This window comes from Alternaria conjuncta (assembly GCF_024043145.1).
Source record: "Alternaria conjuncta strain BMP 0040 chromosome Unknown scaffold_2, whole genome shotgun sequence".
Classification (NCBI taxonomy): domain Eukaryota; kingdom Fungi; phylum Ascomycota; class Dothideomycetes; order Pleosporales; family Pleosporaceae; genus Alternaria; species Alternaria conjuncta.
In genome coordinates, this window is record NW_026250091.1 from 404,374 (window position 1) to 420,023 (window position 15,650).

The 15,650-nt window shown below is 54.0% G+C and overlaps 5 protein-coding genes across 5 annotated transcripts; 2 read left to right on the top strand and 3 right to left on the bottom strand.

Moving 5' to 3' along the window:
* Nucleotides 1–712: 712 nt before the first annotated feature.
* J4E85_001229 (uncharacterized protein) lies at nt 713–4,585 on the top strand (the record flags this gene model as incomplete). The annotated part of the gene is made up of 3 exons (XM_051465516.1): nt 713–2,289; nt 4,052–4,060; nt 4,153–4,585. 3 exons carry the CDS (start codon nt 713–715, stop codon nt 4,583–4,585), a joined length of 2,019 nt encoding a protein of 672 aa, XP_051330073.1.
* A 402-nt stretch (nt 4,586–4,987) lies between these two features.
* Nucleotides 4,988–5,933, bottom strand: J4E85_001230 (uncharacterized protein; the record flags this gene model as incomplete). Its single annotated transcript, XM_051465517.1, has 3 exons — nt 4,988–5,050; nt 5,107–5,828; nt 5,879–5,933. The coding sequence occupies 3 exons, from the start codon at nt 5,931–5,933 to the stop codon at nt 4,988–4,990; spliced, it is 840 nt and encodes a 279-aa protein (XP_051330074.1).
* A 204-nt stretch (nt 5,934–6,137) lies between these two features.
* J4E85_001231 (uncharacterized protein) lies at nt 6,138–6,878 on the bottom strand (the record flags this gene model as incomplete). Its single annotated transcript, XM_051465518.1, has 1 exon — nt 6,138–6,878. One exon carries the CDS (start codon nt 6,876–6,878, stop codon nt 6,138–6,140), a length of 741 nt encoding a protein of 246 aa, XP_051330075.1.
* Nucleotides 6,879–7,545: 667 nt separating this feature from the next.
* On the bottom strand, nt 7,546–10,493 carry J4E85_001232 (uncharacterized protein; the record flags this gene model as incomplete). Its single annotated transcript, XM_051465519.1, has 8 exons — nt 7,546–8,438; nt 8,486–8,653; nt 8,702–9,520; nt 9,571–9,897; nt 9,948–9,994; nt 10,046–10,127; nt 10,177–10,276; nt 10,377–10,493. The coding sequence occupies 8 exons, from the start codon at nt 10,491–10,493 to the stop codon at nt 7,546–7,548; spliced, it is 2,553 nt and encodes an 850-aa protein (XP_051330076.1).
* Nucleotides 10,494–14,708: 4,215 nt separating this feature from the next.
* On the top strand, nt 14,709–15,325 carry J4E85_001233 (uncharacterized protein; the record flags this gene model as incomplete). Its single annotated transcript, XM_051465520.1, has 3 exons — nt 14,709–14,745; nt 14,817–15,031; nt 15,101–15,325. The coding sequence occupies 3 exons, from the start codon at nt 14,709–14,711 to the stop codon at nt 15,323–15,325; spliced, it is 477 nt and encodes a 158-aa protein (XP_051330077.1).
* Nucleotides 15,326–15,650: the final 325 nt, after the last annotated feature.

Consider the following 15,650-nt stretch of genomic DNA (forward strand, 5'->3'; position numbering starts at 1 on the left):
TGTGACGAGTTGCGGGTGATGCAACGGGACTCCAAAGCCCCGGCGAATGGCAAGGATGGCGTCCGATCGCTGTGGTGGCAAGTTAGCCGTTGATCGAGGGTGTGGGGATGGATGTGCGCTGGAACATCAGAAATAGCAATCCCGTCTTCTGTTCCTGCAGACCGCTACAGGGTCGCAATTTCGGCTTTCGCGACGTTTACAGATGGTCACGAGGTCTACATGCACCGACAGCGAAGGGCTACATGTCCACCGCTCCAATACGCGCCAAGATCCTACGCAGCCAATCGCACCTGCTTGTCATCTAGCGTTGTGTATCCAGCCAGTGATGGGCCTAGCGCGGTGGCTATACCGCGGCTTCCTTGCGCCTGCATCGACCCGCCCTTAACAGCCGGCCGCGCCCATTCTGACTTCAGAGCCTTTCACTCCTTCGGCCTTTGACGTGTCCCCTCGTTTGTCAGACGTCTTTGAGCTCCCCAACAAAAGCAACACAATCTGGAATCGAGCTTCAAAGATCTACGCCCGTCATGCAACCCTCATTAGCGTAACGCAGGAGCACGCAGCGGCTATGACTGAAACTTGGCATACGTCGCCGACAGGACATCGACGACGATTACCGCGTTGAACAGATCCCACGACTTCCCCGCTATTACGACACTGCCGATACTTTTTCTTTCACTTTCTCGCAGAGTCATATACAGACTGGGGCGACGACATGGCGGCGACCGAAGTCGAGAGGAAGAGCAGGAAGAAGTCCTCGCACTCTTCGTCCAAGACTGCGAAGCCGCGCTCCTCTTCTAGGAAACCACGCGTTTCGGCTTCAGTGGCAGACATGTACTTGCAAGATTACGCGCCTCCGGTCCAGGCGACCTCTCCTCAGCGTGCAGCAGCAACGAGGCCTCCCCCGACCCTCTATGGCTATGCCGCGAGTCCGCCTCAGCACTCCATTTATCGCCAGATGCCTGGGTCCTTTCCAGAAGACAGTTACCGATATGGCTCTCCGCCACCGCAGCCTGTTCAGCCATACGCTAGTCAATCAACGATCCGCTTTGCTTCTCCGCCACCCCAAGAACCCCGCGGTCAAGGCCCTTTCGAACAACAATGGAATAGTCTCGACCGAATGGCCGCCAAATCCTACCTGAATCTTCGCGATACGGCTGGAAAGAGTGTCACGAAACTGACGACCAACTGCATTGAGCGGCCCACCGCAGCTGTCGCTACAAAGAGCATGCAAACGTTGTGTCGCGGAGCTGCGCTATACGATATGATTAGTTCGAAGTTCGACGCAGTCATCACCAGCATTGATGACGATCACTTCAGCGGCAAAGAACAAGACCTCATGATGGAGTTCAGCGAGCAGCAGCAAGAAGAGGCTCAGAGAACGAGCCCTCCTCTTGGTGAACCAAGACGCCGACGCCAACACGAAGTGCAATCCCACTCTAGTAGCGATAAAGGGTCGAATCATTTCTCCAAAGTGTGGCTATACTCCAACTCCCGATTACCACCACATCTGCCGCCTTTCAAGGTATATCTACCAACGTATCCTCTACTTTGCTTGGCCGCAACCTACTCGGAGAAGGCGTACACGCCGCCAGGCACGAAGAAGAATCCCGAAATGGAGACTTTCATTCCTGCTGATTGGCGTAGCGGCACAAAAGCCATGGTACTCAAGTCCATCCCTGTGGAAGAACTGAATACTATCGTCTTCGCTATTCGCGGAAGCCAGACCTTTATGGACTGGGCTGTCAACTACAACTCGGCACCCCACAGCCCGGAGAAGTTTCTTGACGACCCGTCAAACCTGTGCCACGCTGGCTTTCTCTACGTGGCCAAGAAGATGATCAAGCCCGTGGCAGAACGGTTGAAGGTCTTGCTCCAAGAAAACCCCGCGCGTTCAAACTGCAGTCTACTCATCACCGGACACTCCGCGGGCGGAGCAGTCGCGGCCCTGCTTTACGGACACATGATGAGCACAAAGATCAATTCTGAGCTTAATTACCTGACCAGCTTCTTCAAGCGCGTGCACTGTGTCACGTTCGGTGCGCCACCAGTCAGTCTGCATCCTTTGAAGAAGCCTGATGACAAGCGACATCGTAAAAGTCTCTTCTATGCCTTCATCAACGAAGGCGACCCGATACCGCGAGCGGACAAGAGCGTGCTGAAAAGCTTGCTGAAACTCTATGCCAGTCCAGCACCTGTCGCGGCTTCTAACCTTGCTTCGACCGTTGCATCGATGTCTAAACCCAGCCTTCTAGACCCTTCGCGGTCTTCCCCACCGAAACCGAAATCGAAGTATGGTTTTGCCCCGCGCCTTAGCAGGCCCTCCAAATCTTCACTACAAACGAACACTACAAACTCGACTTCTTCTTCCTTGCCTGCATGGCCAATACCGCAGTGTACATTGTCACCTGCGGGGCGATTGGTAGTGTTGAGACAACGAGTCGGAAGCAGAAGTGAGGAAGATATCGAGGCAGTAACGGTGGACGACGAGATGTTGAGGAAGGTTGTATACGGTGATTTGCTGAAACACCAGATGACCGTCTACAAAAAAAGGATTGATAGCGTGGCTGTTAGGGCTGTCACCGCGAATGGGTGCTGAGTGGCCGGAATGGCTGTACACGAAATTGATGACCGCACACAGAAATGAATGAGCGATGAATCTATATACCCAGTTTCTTGATCTGCTGTCCTTATACTGCCTGTTTTCACGTCTTCCAAGCACATGCGCCCCAGATTTGGGGTCATGCTATTGTGAATTTCCCAGGCCCAAGAGAGAAGATGTTTGGAGATAAGCAGACGGGTTCTTTTGCATGATGATTGGTACAGTCTTTATACACCAAAACTTTGGTTCACACAAGTCTCATCTGCAGGGTTGCATGACGACCACTGGACTGTACACGACGATTAAGACGGACGCTAGAGTGCATGTTGATGATTCGAAATACACCAGCCCGTTCGCGTCTCGATGGCCTCTGCACTACATACAGAGGGCAATTCGGTATTTGAAAACTTTCTTTAGGCTCAGTGAGAGATCTCCGCCTACGGCTCGGCATTATAGACTAGCCGAACGCCAAACATACATACATAAGATACCTTGCTTCTTCATTATGTGTGTCAATGTGTGTAGTTCAGCGCTCAATTATCCAACATGGTGTTATATATACATATCCCGTCAAGCAAAGATCTAAACGTTCTGGCGACGTGCATACACTGGGTTGCGGAGGAGAATGCGTGGGCAACATAATCTACCACCATGATTTGACGGAGCAAGCCCAGACTAGGTACTAGCAAGCCAGGTATCCCTTGCGCGATCTCCCTTTGACGATTGCAATCAATGTAAAGTCGCCATTCCGGGGCGGGATGACGGAAGGGAGCACTTTGTAGTTTAGTAATCTCCACCCCACGACATATATCCGCCAGCTCCCCAGTGTATCAATCAATGGTATTCTACCAATGTCAAGTCCTCTACGCGCCCAATTTCTGACGTCCACAAGTCCTTGTATACCCACATGCGGCCGGTGGGCAACAACTCAGGCGCATGGCGAGGATCAGTTGACGAGGTCAGGCGTGCTAATAAACTACACATGCTCACCCGCCAAATCAGCCTTCACCTTCTACCTCATCCAGGCAGCACATCCGTGCATGTTCGTCCATGGCTGATCACATCCTTCTTCCCGCTCTCTAACCACGACTATACCCTCGACAAGATATCAGCGGTACGACTCAGCAATGCAGGCAGCCATGTTGTCGCATACTGGTAGCACCTGCGGGACGCCGTCGGCGAGAAATTGCGCCGATTGCGGATTATCTTCCGCTGAAACTCGTCCGCGTCGCAATCAACTGGAGACACATTGCGTCTGCCCAAGTCAAGAGAACACAGTATCACGCTAGACAACATACAGGAAGACGTCGACAAAAGTATAAAACATAGGCGGACGGCGCTTCTACGGAATATCTTCCACGCATCTCGCAACTGAAGACGACACAACAACACGACTTCCCTCGGCTCGATTACTACATCAACAATCAAAATGGCGATTATCCAGATTCCCAGCGAGTACGGGTACGTTCAAATGCAACGGCAGAAACCTCAATGCATTCCCTTCCACGACCCCTCACCAAAGCCCACCCACAAACTAATCCACACACGCACAGCCTCGTCCTCGCCGCCTGCGTCTCCACCTTCTTCGTCGGCGCCTGGCACGGCGGCCGCGTCGGCGGCTTCCGCAAAGCAGCCAAGATCCCCTACCCCTACGAATACGCCTCGTACGAGCAAGTGCAAACCGCGTCGCCGCAATCCAAAGCCGCAATGCTGGCCTTCAACTCGGCGCAGCGCGCGCACCAGAACTTCAACGAGAACCACGTCACCGCCCTCGGCGCCATGCTCATCAGCGGACTGAGATATCCTGTTGCGGCGGCGGTATTGGGCGCAGTGTGGAGTGTGAATCGCGTGGTTTACGCGGTGGGTTACACCAGGAGTGGCGAGGATGGTGGCAAGGGGAGGTACTATGGCGCGCTGTGGATGATTGCGCACTATGCCATGGTGCTTATGAGCGGCAAGGCGGCTTACGATCTTGTCATGGCTTGAGTGGGCTGGGTATGTGGGTACACGCAGGTTGCATGGAAGACGGGGCAGAACGCTGGATTGGAGATGTACTGGAATGTACTTGAGGATGTTGAAAAACATGTCTTGGTACTTCACGGTCAGGCGCTACCTGCACCTCGTCAGATTTTGACTTGGTGTGATATGCGATGAGAATGATCCGCTTGATACGAAGATGGCATGTGTCCCGTTCCTATCTCCACGGCTTCGAACTCTCTTGTATTATGGAAATCTCCGTATCAATCCACTGCTCCAGGGTCTAGCAGAACACGAGCTAGGCCTGACTTGGTTTCGTATCTACAATGTAAACTTTTATACGTGTAGTTCACACACCATGCCGTACTGCAGCAATCGATATACCTCAAAGCTCCTATTTAGAGGTCGTCTTTACACCTCCGTCTTTCCAGTGAGCCCTGACTTCTCCAATGCGATTATAGTACCATGTATATCCTAGACCTGGTTAGCCGCTTTGATAGTTGTATGTCAACTGACGGGAAAAAACTCACTGGGAACGCGGCAAGTAGACAGAGAATGTTGCCACAAAGAAAGATGCAGACAGACACGGAAATCTGAACAAGAATCAGTCTGGCGTGCTTCCACAGCTCATCCGCCGGCACACGGGAGTGTAGGACGATCACGGCAATGGGCGCTGCAAGCACCTTCTGCATCGTCCGTCGGCAAGTGTCTTGGAGGGTCAGGAAGCCGTTGCTGTGGTTGCTGTTCTGAGATGGGCGGGTCGGCAGTTCTGCGTGCAATTGAAGACCTCGGATCAAGCAAAACAGACCAAGGGCAACCGTAACGTTCAGGACATTGTGATAGCGTGTTGCAGCCGGACACTCGAGCCCCCTCTGCGCTAAACGGTCGCATTGCTTGCGAAGACGGCGGTCGGTGGCGAAAGTAGATGCTATGAGGCGCGCAATCTGGACAACGAGGAGAGTGAGAACTGCCTGTACGCCGAGAAAGAGGATAGCATGCAGGATTGCCTTGGCATAAACGATCGAGCGGGGACCACGGTTGGTGCGTGCCAACAAGGATACTGGTCCTGAATTCGGCGGTGAGATCCCGACGGTGTCGTCGACGAGAACGTAGCTATGCGTCTGACGGGTGCGACGGGATAGCCAGATGCGGGCGATCTCAAAAGTGATGGAGAAGATGGCGACGAGGAGCAGAGTAACGAGTGCGATGTTGGCTGTCGTCGAGAGATTCATGGCTAGGTAGAGAGGGAGATCTGGGGTTCAGAGTCAGTGGGTGTTGTGCTTGTCGCTTTGGATAACGTACTTCCCCGCCATAGCTCTTGCCATACGGACTGCATGGGTGGATCTTGCTTTGACATGCTGGTTGCGGGTAGAGTTTGATCCGGGGAACAGGAGAGATTGATGGGTGGAAGGGCCTAAGGCGAACAATCGATTGCTATGACGTGGCAGGGTGGAGGTGAGAGCGCCTCCTCCGTCGCGCCTTCCTCACCTTGGGCACGACTATCAAATGTGAATCATTCCGTTGAATCATATTTGTTTGCTGCTCTTTCACTCTAATTGACTCACTCCCGCTCGTACATGCAGAACTCAAATTCGACACCCTGCTCCTCAATCCCACCCTCTTGGATCTCCTCTCCAGTGAATGCCTGCACTTCCTCTCTGCTCGCGTTCCTCCAAATTGTTGTCTCTCCCAGATCGACAGGGAAAAATGTGTCGCACTCGAATTCCTTCTTTATCTTTGTGAGGAGAACTCGTTTTGTCTGCGGAAGTTGAAGCGCCGTTTCGTATATAGTTGCTCCGCCAATAACAAAAATCTTATCCAGCTCTATCGCTGAGCCTTGGAGTCTGCTATCATCCTGCTTCTCGAGCTGTGCTATCGCATCCAACACACTGGAGCAGACCATTGGTCCTTCGACCTCCGTATTCTTGTCTAATTTACTTTTGAACTCTTCTGGCTTCGACGTAACGACGATGTTTAGGCGATCTTTCAGAGGTCTAAACTTGGGGGGTATGCTCTCCCACGTCTTGCGACCCATGAGCACAGCGTTTACTTTCTTGATGCTCGCCGTGGACGCTGAAGGCGATGTACGCTTCGTGACTCGCGCAAAGAATCCCATCTCTTTTTTCAGCTGCGGCCATGGCAAGCCTCCACCGTTTCCAATTCCGAGACTCGGTGTGGCTGCAAGAATGAGAGTCAGAGTTGGTGTTTTAGGTGGCATTTCGGAGACGTTGATGTTGTGCGTAGCTGAGTTTTCCATCGATGTCGTGTTGTTCGGCTTGGTAGAAGAGCGTTGGTCCGGCATCGCACGACGTGTCTGGGTATTGGAAAAGCTTCGGGCACTGAGAGCTTGATCGTGAAGCCGAAATGCAAGCTGTATGAAGGTTAGACGTGGGATGTTGCATTAGTTGCACGCGGGCTTGCGAGCGGCGCTAGCGGAAACAACAGAACGTGATCCAGCCGCAGAGGTACGGACGTTTGCATGTGTCACGCCATGCTATTTTATGCTTGTGACACGTTTGCGCAATGTTGTGAAAATCCCATCTCTTCACGTTCAGCACGGATGATTGATGACTTGCATACGAGTTGACATTCCCGCACGAAAACGAGTTATAATACACAGGCCGGATACCTTCGATCATGCACAAGAAAATCCAACACCTGAACGCACGCTGACAATACGACACGCTGCGCTGCATCATTCCATCGTGGCCGTTCCAAACCCCCACGCCGGAATGGTCAAGACATTGAACGCCTAATAATTACACCTTCGCAATGCCGCTACCAGATCGGAACCATTTGCATGAAGAAGCAAAACCTCGTACAACCCCTTTCATGCAACGTCGTTCTTGTTTATCGAGTTTCCAATGGGTATCTTTTGGGTTATTTTAAGGCTTGCTGTAGAGCAAAAATCCGGACTTCCTCCACATACTCGAATACTGGTTACTCTATCGCGGAGGAGGCATGCCATACTATCCGCTTTCGCCACCTTCACCACTGCTCTTGAGTGGTATCGATAACGATATCTTCTTTGGCGTGCCACCATCTTTGCCAGAGTTGACATTAGGCGACTTCCGACGCAAACTCCGCAAACTTCCAGAACTGGCGTTACTAGATGTGGAAGCGCGTCGCTTTGGCCCAGCAGAGGTGGATATGCTTGCGAGGAGTTCGTCCTCTTCGTCCTCCTCTCTACGGCGCTTCTCCGATATCCGTTCTGGTGGCGATCCTGCGGAGGTCGAGTTGGGGGATGTACTTCCTTCTGGCAACTGGGTTGTCGACATTTTGTGAGCGGAGGCGGGCATATCGGTGGCGAGGTCGTCCATATCGGCATCGTCGGCATCATCATCTGGATAGTTGACGAGGGGTCGCACTGGCGATGCGCCATTCATGGCCAACTTTCCGGCCCCAGACAAATGATCATCCTCATCGTCTGATGTGTTGAAATATGCCTCCTCATCTGGGTCTGCATCTTTCAGGCCTTGGCCCCACTTGCCCCCATTGACAGCCGCGGCATGTCGTGCAGGTGTGTCGCTATCCACACTCGTAAAGGAATTGTCCATCTCTTGGGTCGTTACCGGCTCATGGTTCTGATCATACTTGAGTATCAGGTTTTGGAACGTATCCACGTACGTAATCTCCTGTAATCTTTCTCTATATGTCTCGACAAGATGCTGAACAATCATCTTGATGTTCTCGCGCCTGATGAATTCAAACAACTCCAAGCACGCCGAGTTGAGGAGATTATCGCGCGGCATGGTCTCGTATAGTATCTTCAAGATCGGTTCAAACAGCTCGTGCTGGATGATCTGGCGGTTGTGCGTCTCATCGTGAAAGCCGAGAACAGTGCGGAAGTACTTGAGAGCGGCTAGAACCCGTTAGTGGAAGCCATCATATCGATGTAGGGGGACTCACTAAGCTTCAGATGCTTCTCTGGGCAACCCATGAGCTGGGCAACCCGCACTGCCAGACCTTCTGATAGAATGAAGTATTTGCTACGGAAGGAATGTTGACGGATGAAGAAGCACAGAACCTCGACTAAATGGGCGTAAAGCGATACTTCTTGCATGGATAAGTCATCCACTGCAGCATGTTAGTTTGAATCACAAGGGGACGAACAATCACACTTACTCGACTCTCGGCCCTCAAGATCCTTGAGAGGCTGGAACAACTTCCTCGCAGACTCGTCATAGAAGTTCTGTATGAAGGAGTCTGTTTGGGGTATAGATGGCAGTTGCCCCCTCATTTTGGCCAGGAAGTCGCTGTTCGTCCGCCCGAGGGCTTCTATGGAAGCTGAGTTGGCATTGGGGTCAAGGAGGATCTTGATCGCATCAGCCATCTGCGCTTTGACCCCAAGGTCTACCTCAATGAGAAGTAACTCGATCAAGGTATCGGTGAGCGGTTTTGACTTTTCCTGAATGGCCTTGAAGATGTAACTTCGCACCATCAAGGCATCATGGTCGATCAGAGACACCAGTATGTCGGTTCCTGCTACGCGAACTGAAGCGTCCTGGTGCTTGAGCGCAAATTGTATCACTTCCAGCAAGCCACTGCTGATGAAGTTCTGATATAGCTGTGCCCTAACGTTGGCTTGCAAGCTCTTCGCAATTGCGCAGCATTGCTGGATGAACAAGACGGCGTCCTTCTTCCTCGACAAGTTCTGCTCTTTGGGGGAGAAAATGCTGAAAAGCTCTTTCAAGAATGGGCCGTTCGCTTGGAGATGCTGGACGATGTCGACCTGGTGAAAGAAGATGAGGGAGTTCAGAACGCTGAAAGTAGGATCGTCGAGGATGCGCGCAAGAACCACGTCTTTGAGGTATTGGAGTCGGTACGTGTAATGTATTTTCCGTTTGATGTTTTCGTCTTCTATCCGTACGACTTCCTTGAACTTGGATTCATCAGCGAGATATTGTCGATGGTTGGCTTTGTGTAGAGGAAAATCCGGGTCGTCTGCGCAATGTCAGCAAGCCATGTGAGAGGTCGCGGGGGCCGAAACTCACATTCCAGAGCCCCAACGACACCCAGAACCACCGGGTCTGTTACGACGTATTCAATAATGGCGGTATCGTTGAGCAAGATAAGCATCTTTACGATGCTGCACAGTCGATGGAGGTCTGACACGCTTTCGAGGTCTTCGGCCATATCCACCAAGGGGATGAGTTTTGGTATATAATCTTGGGCGAGTATGAACTTGGCCAGGGCTTCGCGGCCGCCGGGGGTCGAATTTGCAGCGCGCATGTGGTTCTCGATTTCGTGGAGGTTGCCGAGGTCGGGACTGGGAAGTAGGATGGGACTGATGTGATCGATGTCGTCTGAAAGACCATCGTCTGTGTCAGCATTAGCTTGCTGGAAGCTGGGGACGATTCATGTCACGTACCCTGAGCGAGGGCTTGCAGCCGCGATTGAACTTCATTGACAAAGTCCCTGTTCTGCGTCAGCATACGACGTGGACTCGGAAAGGCACACGCGGCTCACCATATGCTAGCACAGCCCTCGGGCTCCTGGAAGCTGAGGGCCATGTCGGTGCCATTTTGCTCGGTCCATACAATGAGCGTGTCTGCACATGTTTAGCTGCTGCGATGCCATGGGCGCGGACAGGCGCATACCCTGCTGTTTCTGGTAGCCGTCGTCTTTGGAGATGCGCGTCTCGAGGAGTTGTCGCGACTGGTCGTCCTCGGAGAGGACCACGATCCTCGCTTCCTCCTGCTGCGGTCGCACAAGTTAGCCTGGAACGCCTGTTGGGCCAGATACCGCGACAAGTGCGCCAACTGTGAGGGTGGCTCGCGGGTCATGTGGGGGAACGTACGCTGGCGACGACGCCCTTGCAGAAGCCGGTGCCTCTGTCGAACCAGTCGTTGTTCTTGAGTTCGTAGACCTTGACGCGCTTTCGTTCGCTCGCAGGCGGCGGAGCGACGTTTGCCATAACCGGCGGCGGCGTGTGGACACTCTCCGGCTAGGGCGTGTACCCTCCGGAGGCAGGCGGGCGGTCGCGATCGTTTGCGCAATGTGCAGCGGATAATTGGCGGTGGATGGGGCGGAGGTCGGGGGTGGGCGATTGGGGCGGCTGCGTGTTGTGCTGGCGGATGACGATTAGGAGGCGCGGCGGCGCTTGCGGGCTATCGCAGAGCTCGGGAACGCGACAAGAAGGGCGTGGATGGGGCAGGCCCGGCGCGCGCAGCAGTCGATGGTACAACGCGATGGCGCGGTGACGGGGCAGGGTGATGGAGATCAGCCTCGGAACACTTTGTCGCGTCGTGGGTCGCAAAACGAAGGCGGGAGAGCGCACAGGGCCTTGGCCACTAGCTGCTTGGAGCGCAATGCCAGTGCGTGCCTGGGCAGGTAACCACCACGCGGAACCCTGGCGAGCGCGGCGATGTGTGGGCGCGGTCTGCGAGGTGTGTGTTGCGGGGTAGTAATCCGGTATGCAGTCGCCCGACCCGTTGCCAGCCTTGGTGTGAAGGAGTGCAGCTTTCGCCTCGTATGACGGCGCCCGCTGAGATGCGCGCTTGCCCACGCCGGCTTCACTGACGCAATCAGCTTGGCACCCACAGCTCCACCAGACGCCGCACCACCCCTCGCAACCTACGCCCATGGCCCTTCACACGCACCTGCCCGACTGGCTCTGTGCCCTCGTCTCCAGGGCTACCTGCCTGAGTACGTAGGCAGATAGGCAGGCAGCTCTGGGGCTACCCATTCGTCACGTGCCGTTGGCGGTGCACTGGGTGGATAAGCGAGGGGATGACTATAGAGGAAGGCACCATGGTCAGACAACCCTCGCTGTCTCCCACTGCGACCGGGCTGTCCATTGCCATTTGGCCTGCGATGCCACGAGGCGGGGGCTCTTCGCCGCGCACGCCACTACCTCACAAGCAAGGCTCGTACGATCCACTCCCGGTAGATGCACAGCGCGTCTACCTGGACTTGTCTGGGCTGGCATCCGAGAGTCTCGACTTGCTGTACATACATGTACGTCCTTCCATAGCGAAAGTGGTGCACGAGCTGCAGAGCTGACAGCCACAAGTATGCATGCTGCGGGACGCGCTTCTCCATAGCTGGCCGCCCGCCCACCTTCAAACGTCCCCCGGCGCCCATCCCAATGCCACAGTGCGTCGTGGGAGCCCATGGCACTGCGCGAGCCGTCACCGTTGCGGACAACTCGATGAACCATTGCCTAGGCAGACGCCTCGTCATATATCCTACGAGCCTCGACACTACTAACTATAGACACGGCACACGTAGATGCATCGGCAATGGTCTAGCCATAGTCTTCCAGGGTTTGGGGATGATAGCGCGGGAGGCCAATCACCAATGGCACACGTTGCGCCATGTTCCGCGACCATTGCCGCATTCGTTAGTCCGTGGCATTTGGAGAGGCCAGGCTCAAGTGCTCCTATACGAAGCTGAGCTGTGTCGGCGGTCGCTAAAGCAACTTGGGATTGTTTATCAACGCCTGCTAGCCTTTTCGAGTTTCACCAGCTGCGCCTCACAGAGGGATCTGCATCTGAAGCGCTAGAAGCAACGGCGCATTGACAGAAACCCAGTTCCCACGCTACGCAAGTGCCTCTCCCGCCCCGACTGTTGGGAAATCATAATTATCCATTATAGATTACGCTACCCCAGAAGCCAAACACCTTCCGCAAACCCCTTCGACCTGGATCCTAACACATTTGCACCCCGTTCATCACCAACTACCAATAATGTCCACGTCCATGAAACACAGGAGCATACCAGCAGCATTCAACCAAAAAGACCTCATTGCTACGATAAAGCCTCCGAGACCCACGTCCGCGCCCTTTACCAATTTTTCCAAGCCTTTGGCACACGAGGATGCGCCTGCTGCGAACCCCAAATTGGTCGCCGCTGAAGAATTGCAGGCTCGGATCAAAGCCGCAAGAAGGAGTAGAACCGCCTCTCAACCGCTGCCCGAAGCAGTACGACGGAAACTCGACCACTCGTCCGACCTCATACACCCAGCCTTGCGCGCCAGGAGCGGCGTAACACCGAACCCTACTCGTACCGTCAACCACAGACCCAAGAGCCGTGAGGGCCTTTCCATAGACGCGGTGATTCGGCGACTGTCCATGGAAATTGATGAGCAAAACCGTGTTAGAGGAAGCGGTCCACCCGTGTCAGGCCAGCCTTTGCATCTTTCGGACAACATACCGCCAGTACCCACTCTACCAGCATTTCCACCTGCTGCGACTTATCGTCCACGACCGCGCCAGACTGCGAGCAGTAGGTCTTCCATGACCAAACGACGGAGTCCTTTATCCAATGTTTCTTCTCCAGACGGTAAGCAATACGGCATTGATGGTTAACAAACCCGCTAATCCTAGGTGCAGACTCGGCGGAGACGTCTTCTCACACTTCCAGACGTACTTCAGCCTCTTCTCGTAAGCAGCCCTAATTGATTCAACGCTCAACTGCTCATGTTCGCGACAGGCACATCCAAGTCTGAAGAGTCCAAAGACGTCGACGATAACGACGAGATCGTACGCGTCATCAACCCACAACCTGCAAAAGCCACCTTGGTCAAGCGAAAACACATATCTGAACCCCAGACTTTGCCTCAACCTTCTGCTCCCAACTCGCGGCCTACGTCACAGCGTGCCAAGAGCCGCAGCTCATGGCACACCCTTTCCCGACGCAGCATACTGTGCTCTGTATGAGTGCTGCAAGTTTGATTGCTTTGACCACAAAGGCTCCATTTTTCGACCTATTGGAGAACCTCTGCACCTTGCATTTTAGCGTGATTTTACATCGGCCAAGGCGTTTTGGCAATACAGCGCTTGGGGCCGATATCTTACTCCTCTAAACTATTTCATTCTTATATCACGACTGGGAAGGATTTGAGCGTTTAAAGGAGCACAAATGACGCAGGAGTCCTGGCTTTTTTGCAAGTGTTTCAGCACACGACATTAGTGAGCATGGTCCACCGCAAATTTTACACATCCACGTAAATAGTTGCCAGTAGCAATCACGACAATCTTATGACATGGCTTCTTTCGCACGCTGCGTCGACTCGTCTCTGTTTCGGCAAACATAGGCCTCGCTCGGATTCTTCGATGCATCCCAAGCATGTTATCGATGCAGACCCACATGGCTGGAAGTGATACATGCGCGACGCATGCAAGGCGCAAGCCACAGACGGGACAAGTTCCGAACCTGGTCAGCAATACAGTGTATTGCAGTAGTCGGCGCTCCGTTGGCCCTCTAACAAGAAATCGGACATTGTCCGTGTCAAACAGGCTAGTGGAAGGTGGTCGCTGCGCGATAAGGTGCGGCGTTCCCGGGTCTACCGCCTAGGCAGCCAGCCATTGAACCAGGAACGTGGCTTTCGGATGCAGGGTCGCTATCTGCGGCCCAGTTCACGGGCCATGAATGAGACGGTCCGTCTCAGACTCTCAGCTTGCGTGATAGCAGGCCATGTGTGAGATGTCTGCTTTGCTCGAAGACACGACGATGACGACGACGGCACGATACACAAGACCTGTAGCACAAGCGGGCGTCAGGTGGAGACGGGTATGGCGGCCGTTCCTGACGATCATCCGTGCTGGTAACGATGGTTTCGATTACGCGAACGGCCGAACGTCCACGGAACGTCTAAACCCAACTTTGTCCGCGGGCTTCCAACTCGTCAAAATGCCCATGCACGACTCGTTGACAAATTGTCAGCCAATTTGTGACGAGCCGCTGAAGCTTTCGACGTCGCCGTCATGGCCAGGTGTATGCCTTGGGTGAACAGACACCTGGGACTCGATTTGACATGGCGCGATACTACCAGGTACCGGGTCCATCGTATCATCGGGGATAAATGGTTAAATGCTTCGGTCCCAGATTGGCGACACACGGGGCCCCTTTGAAGGACGTCATGCCCCGGGTTGATCAATAGCGTGACGCGACGCCGAGGTTTTGGGTCGCGAGACTGTGATCTTCACTCTCGGACCCTGGGACTTGAAGCCCCCCGTGTTGATCACTGTGGCGATCGCATGCTTGGATCAAGTCGAATGCAGGGCCGGCAGCCAAGTTTGCATAGCACAAGTTGTGCGAGCTAGCTATCGATAAGCCCTTTGATCGGGCTGGAGGTCACTCCCGAAACTCCGCAACTCAGAGCGCCAGACACACCTGCAACCCCGCTATGAACCCTTCAGAGCGGACGAAAGAGGCACTTCTCGGTATGTGCCATATACGCTATGGAGATGCAGACACACGAGAGCCCGTCAAGCGCATGCTAACCCTCTTGCAGCAAAGACCGAGGCACTATGCACTTCCATTGTCGACAACCGGAAAGATGACCCATGGGGCGGCGACGGCTACCTCTCCACCATTCTTCGCGCCGTGAAGATGCAGGATGCGACCGACTACTCGGAAGACGACACGCGAACCGAGTTTCCGCCGGCATTGGACTATGCAACGTCTGCACAAAGGGAGCTGGTCATTAGAGAACAAAGTGCTGCCTTGGTGCGTCGCAAGCTTCCATACCGCACGCCAGCTTTCCCAACGCAGAGGGGCTGGGCTAACAGTGCGTAGATCCGAACGGCACAAGGCATCTCCACCCTCATCCGCGATTTACAAGAACTCTGGCTCTTCGGCGGCCTCGACACCCTCTCAGACCCCGCAGATGAAGAGGCGAACCGGACAAAGGCCCTTGCGGTTGCGGAAATGATTGAAGCCTTGGCTAAGCAGGGACCCGGTGGTGCGAGGCAGAAGGAAGATGGTACAACCAAGAAGGAAGAGACACACAGCGGGTCATGAGCACACTCGGCTATTGGCGTCTACTCTGTTGGATGTGGACGGTGGATCAGAGAGGAGGCGTAGCGGACGAGGACGAGCGATACTTGCGTTTAATACCCGAGCACTTTCTTACATCAGCACCAGGAATTACCATTTGACCCTCAACCAAACGCTTTTGCCCAAGTAGCCGCTGCACTAGTGTTGGAGACTTTCTGTAGGGGCTGGCAGAACACAATCGGGCGACTGCTTTGAGCTCCCCGAGAAGGGAGATTCCATCGTACCGTTTAATGCATTGTCGTTCCACTATCCACTATAGAGGGGTTGGGGAATCGAAGCAGCGATCAAT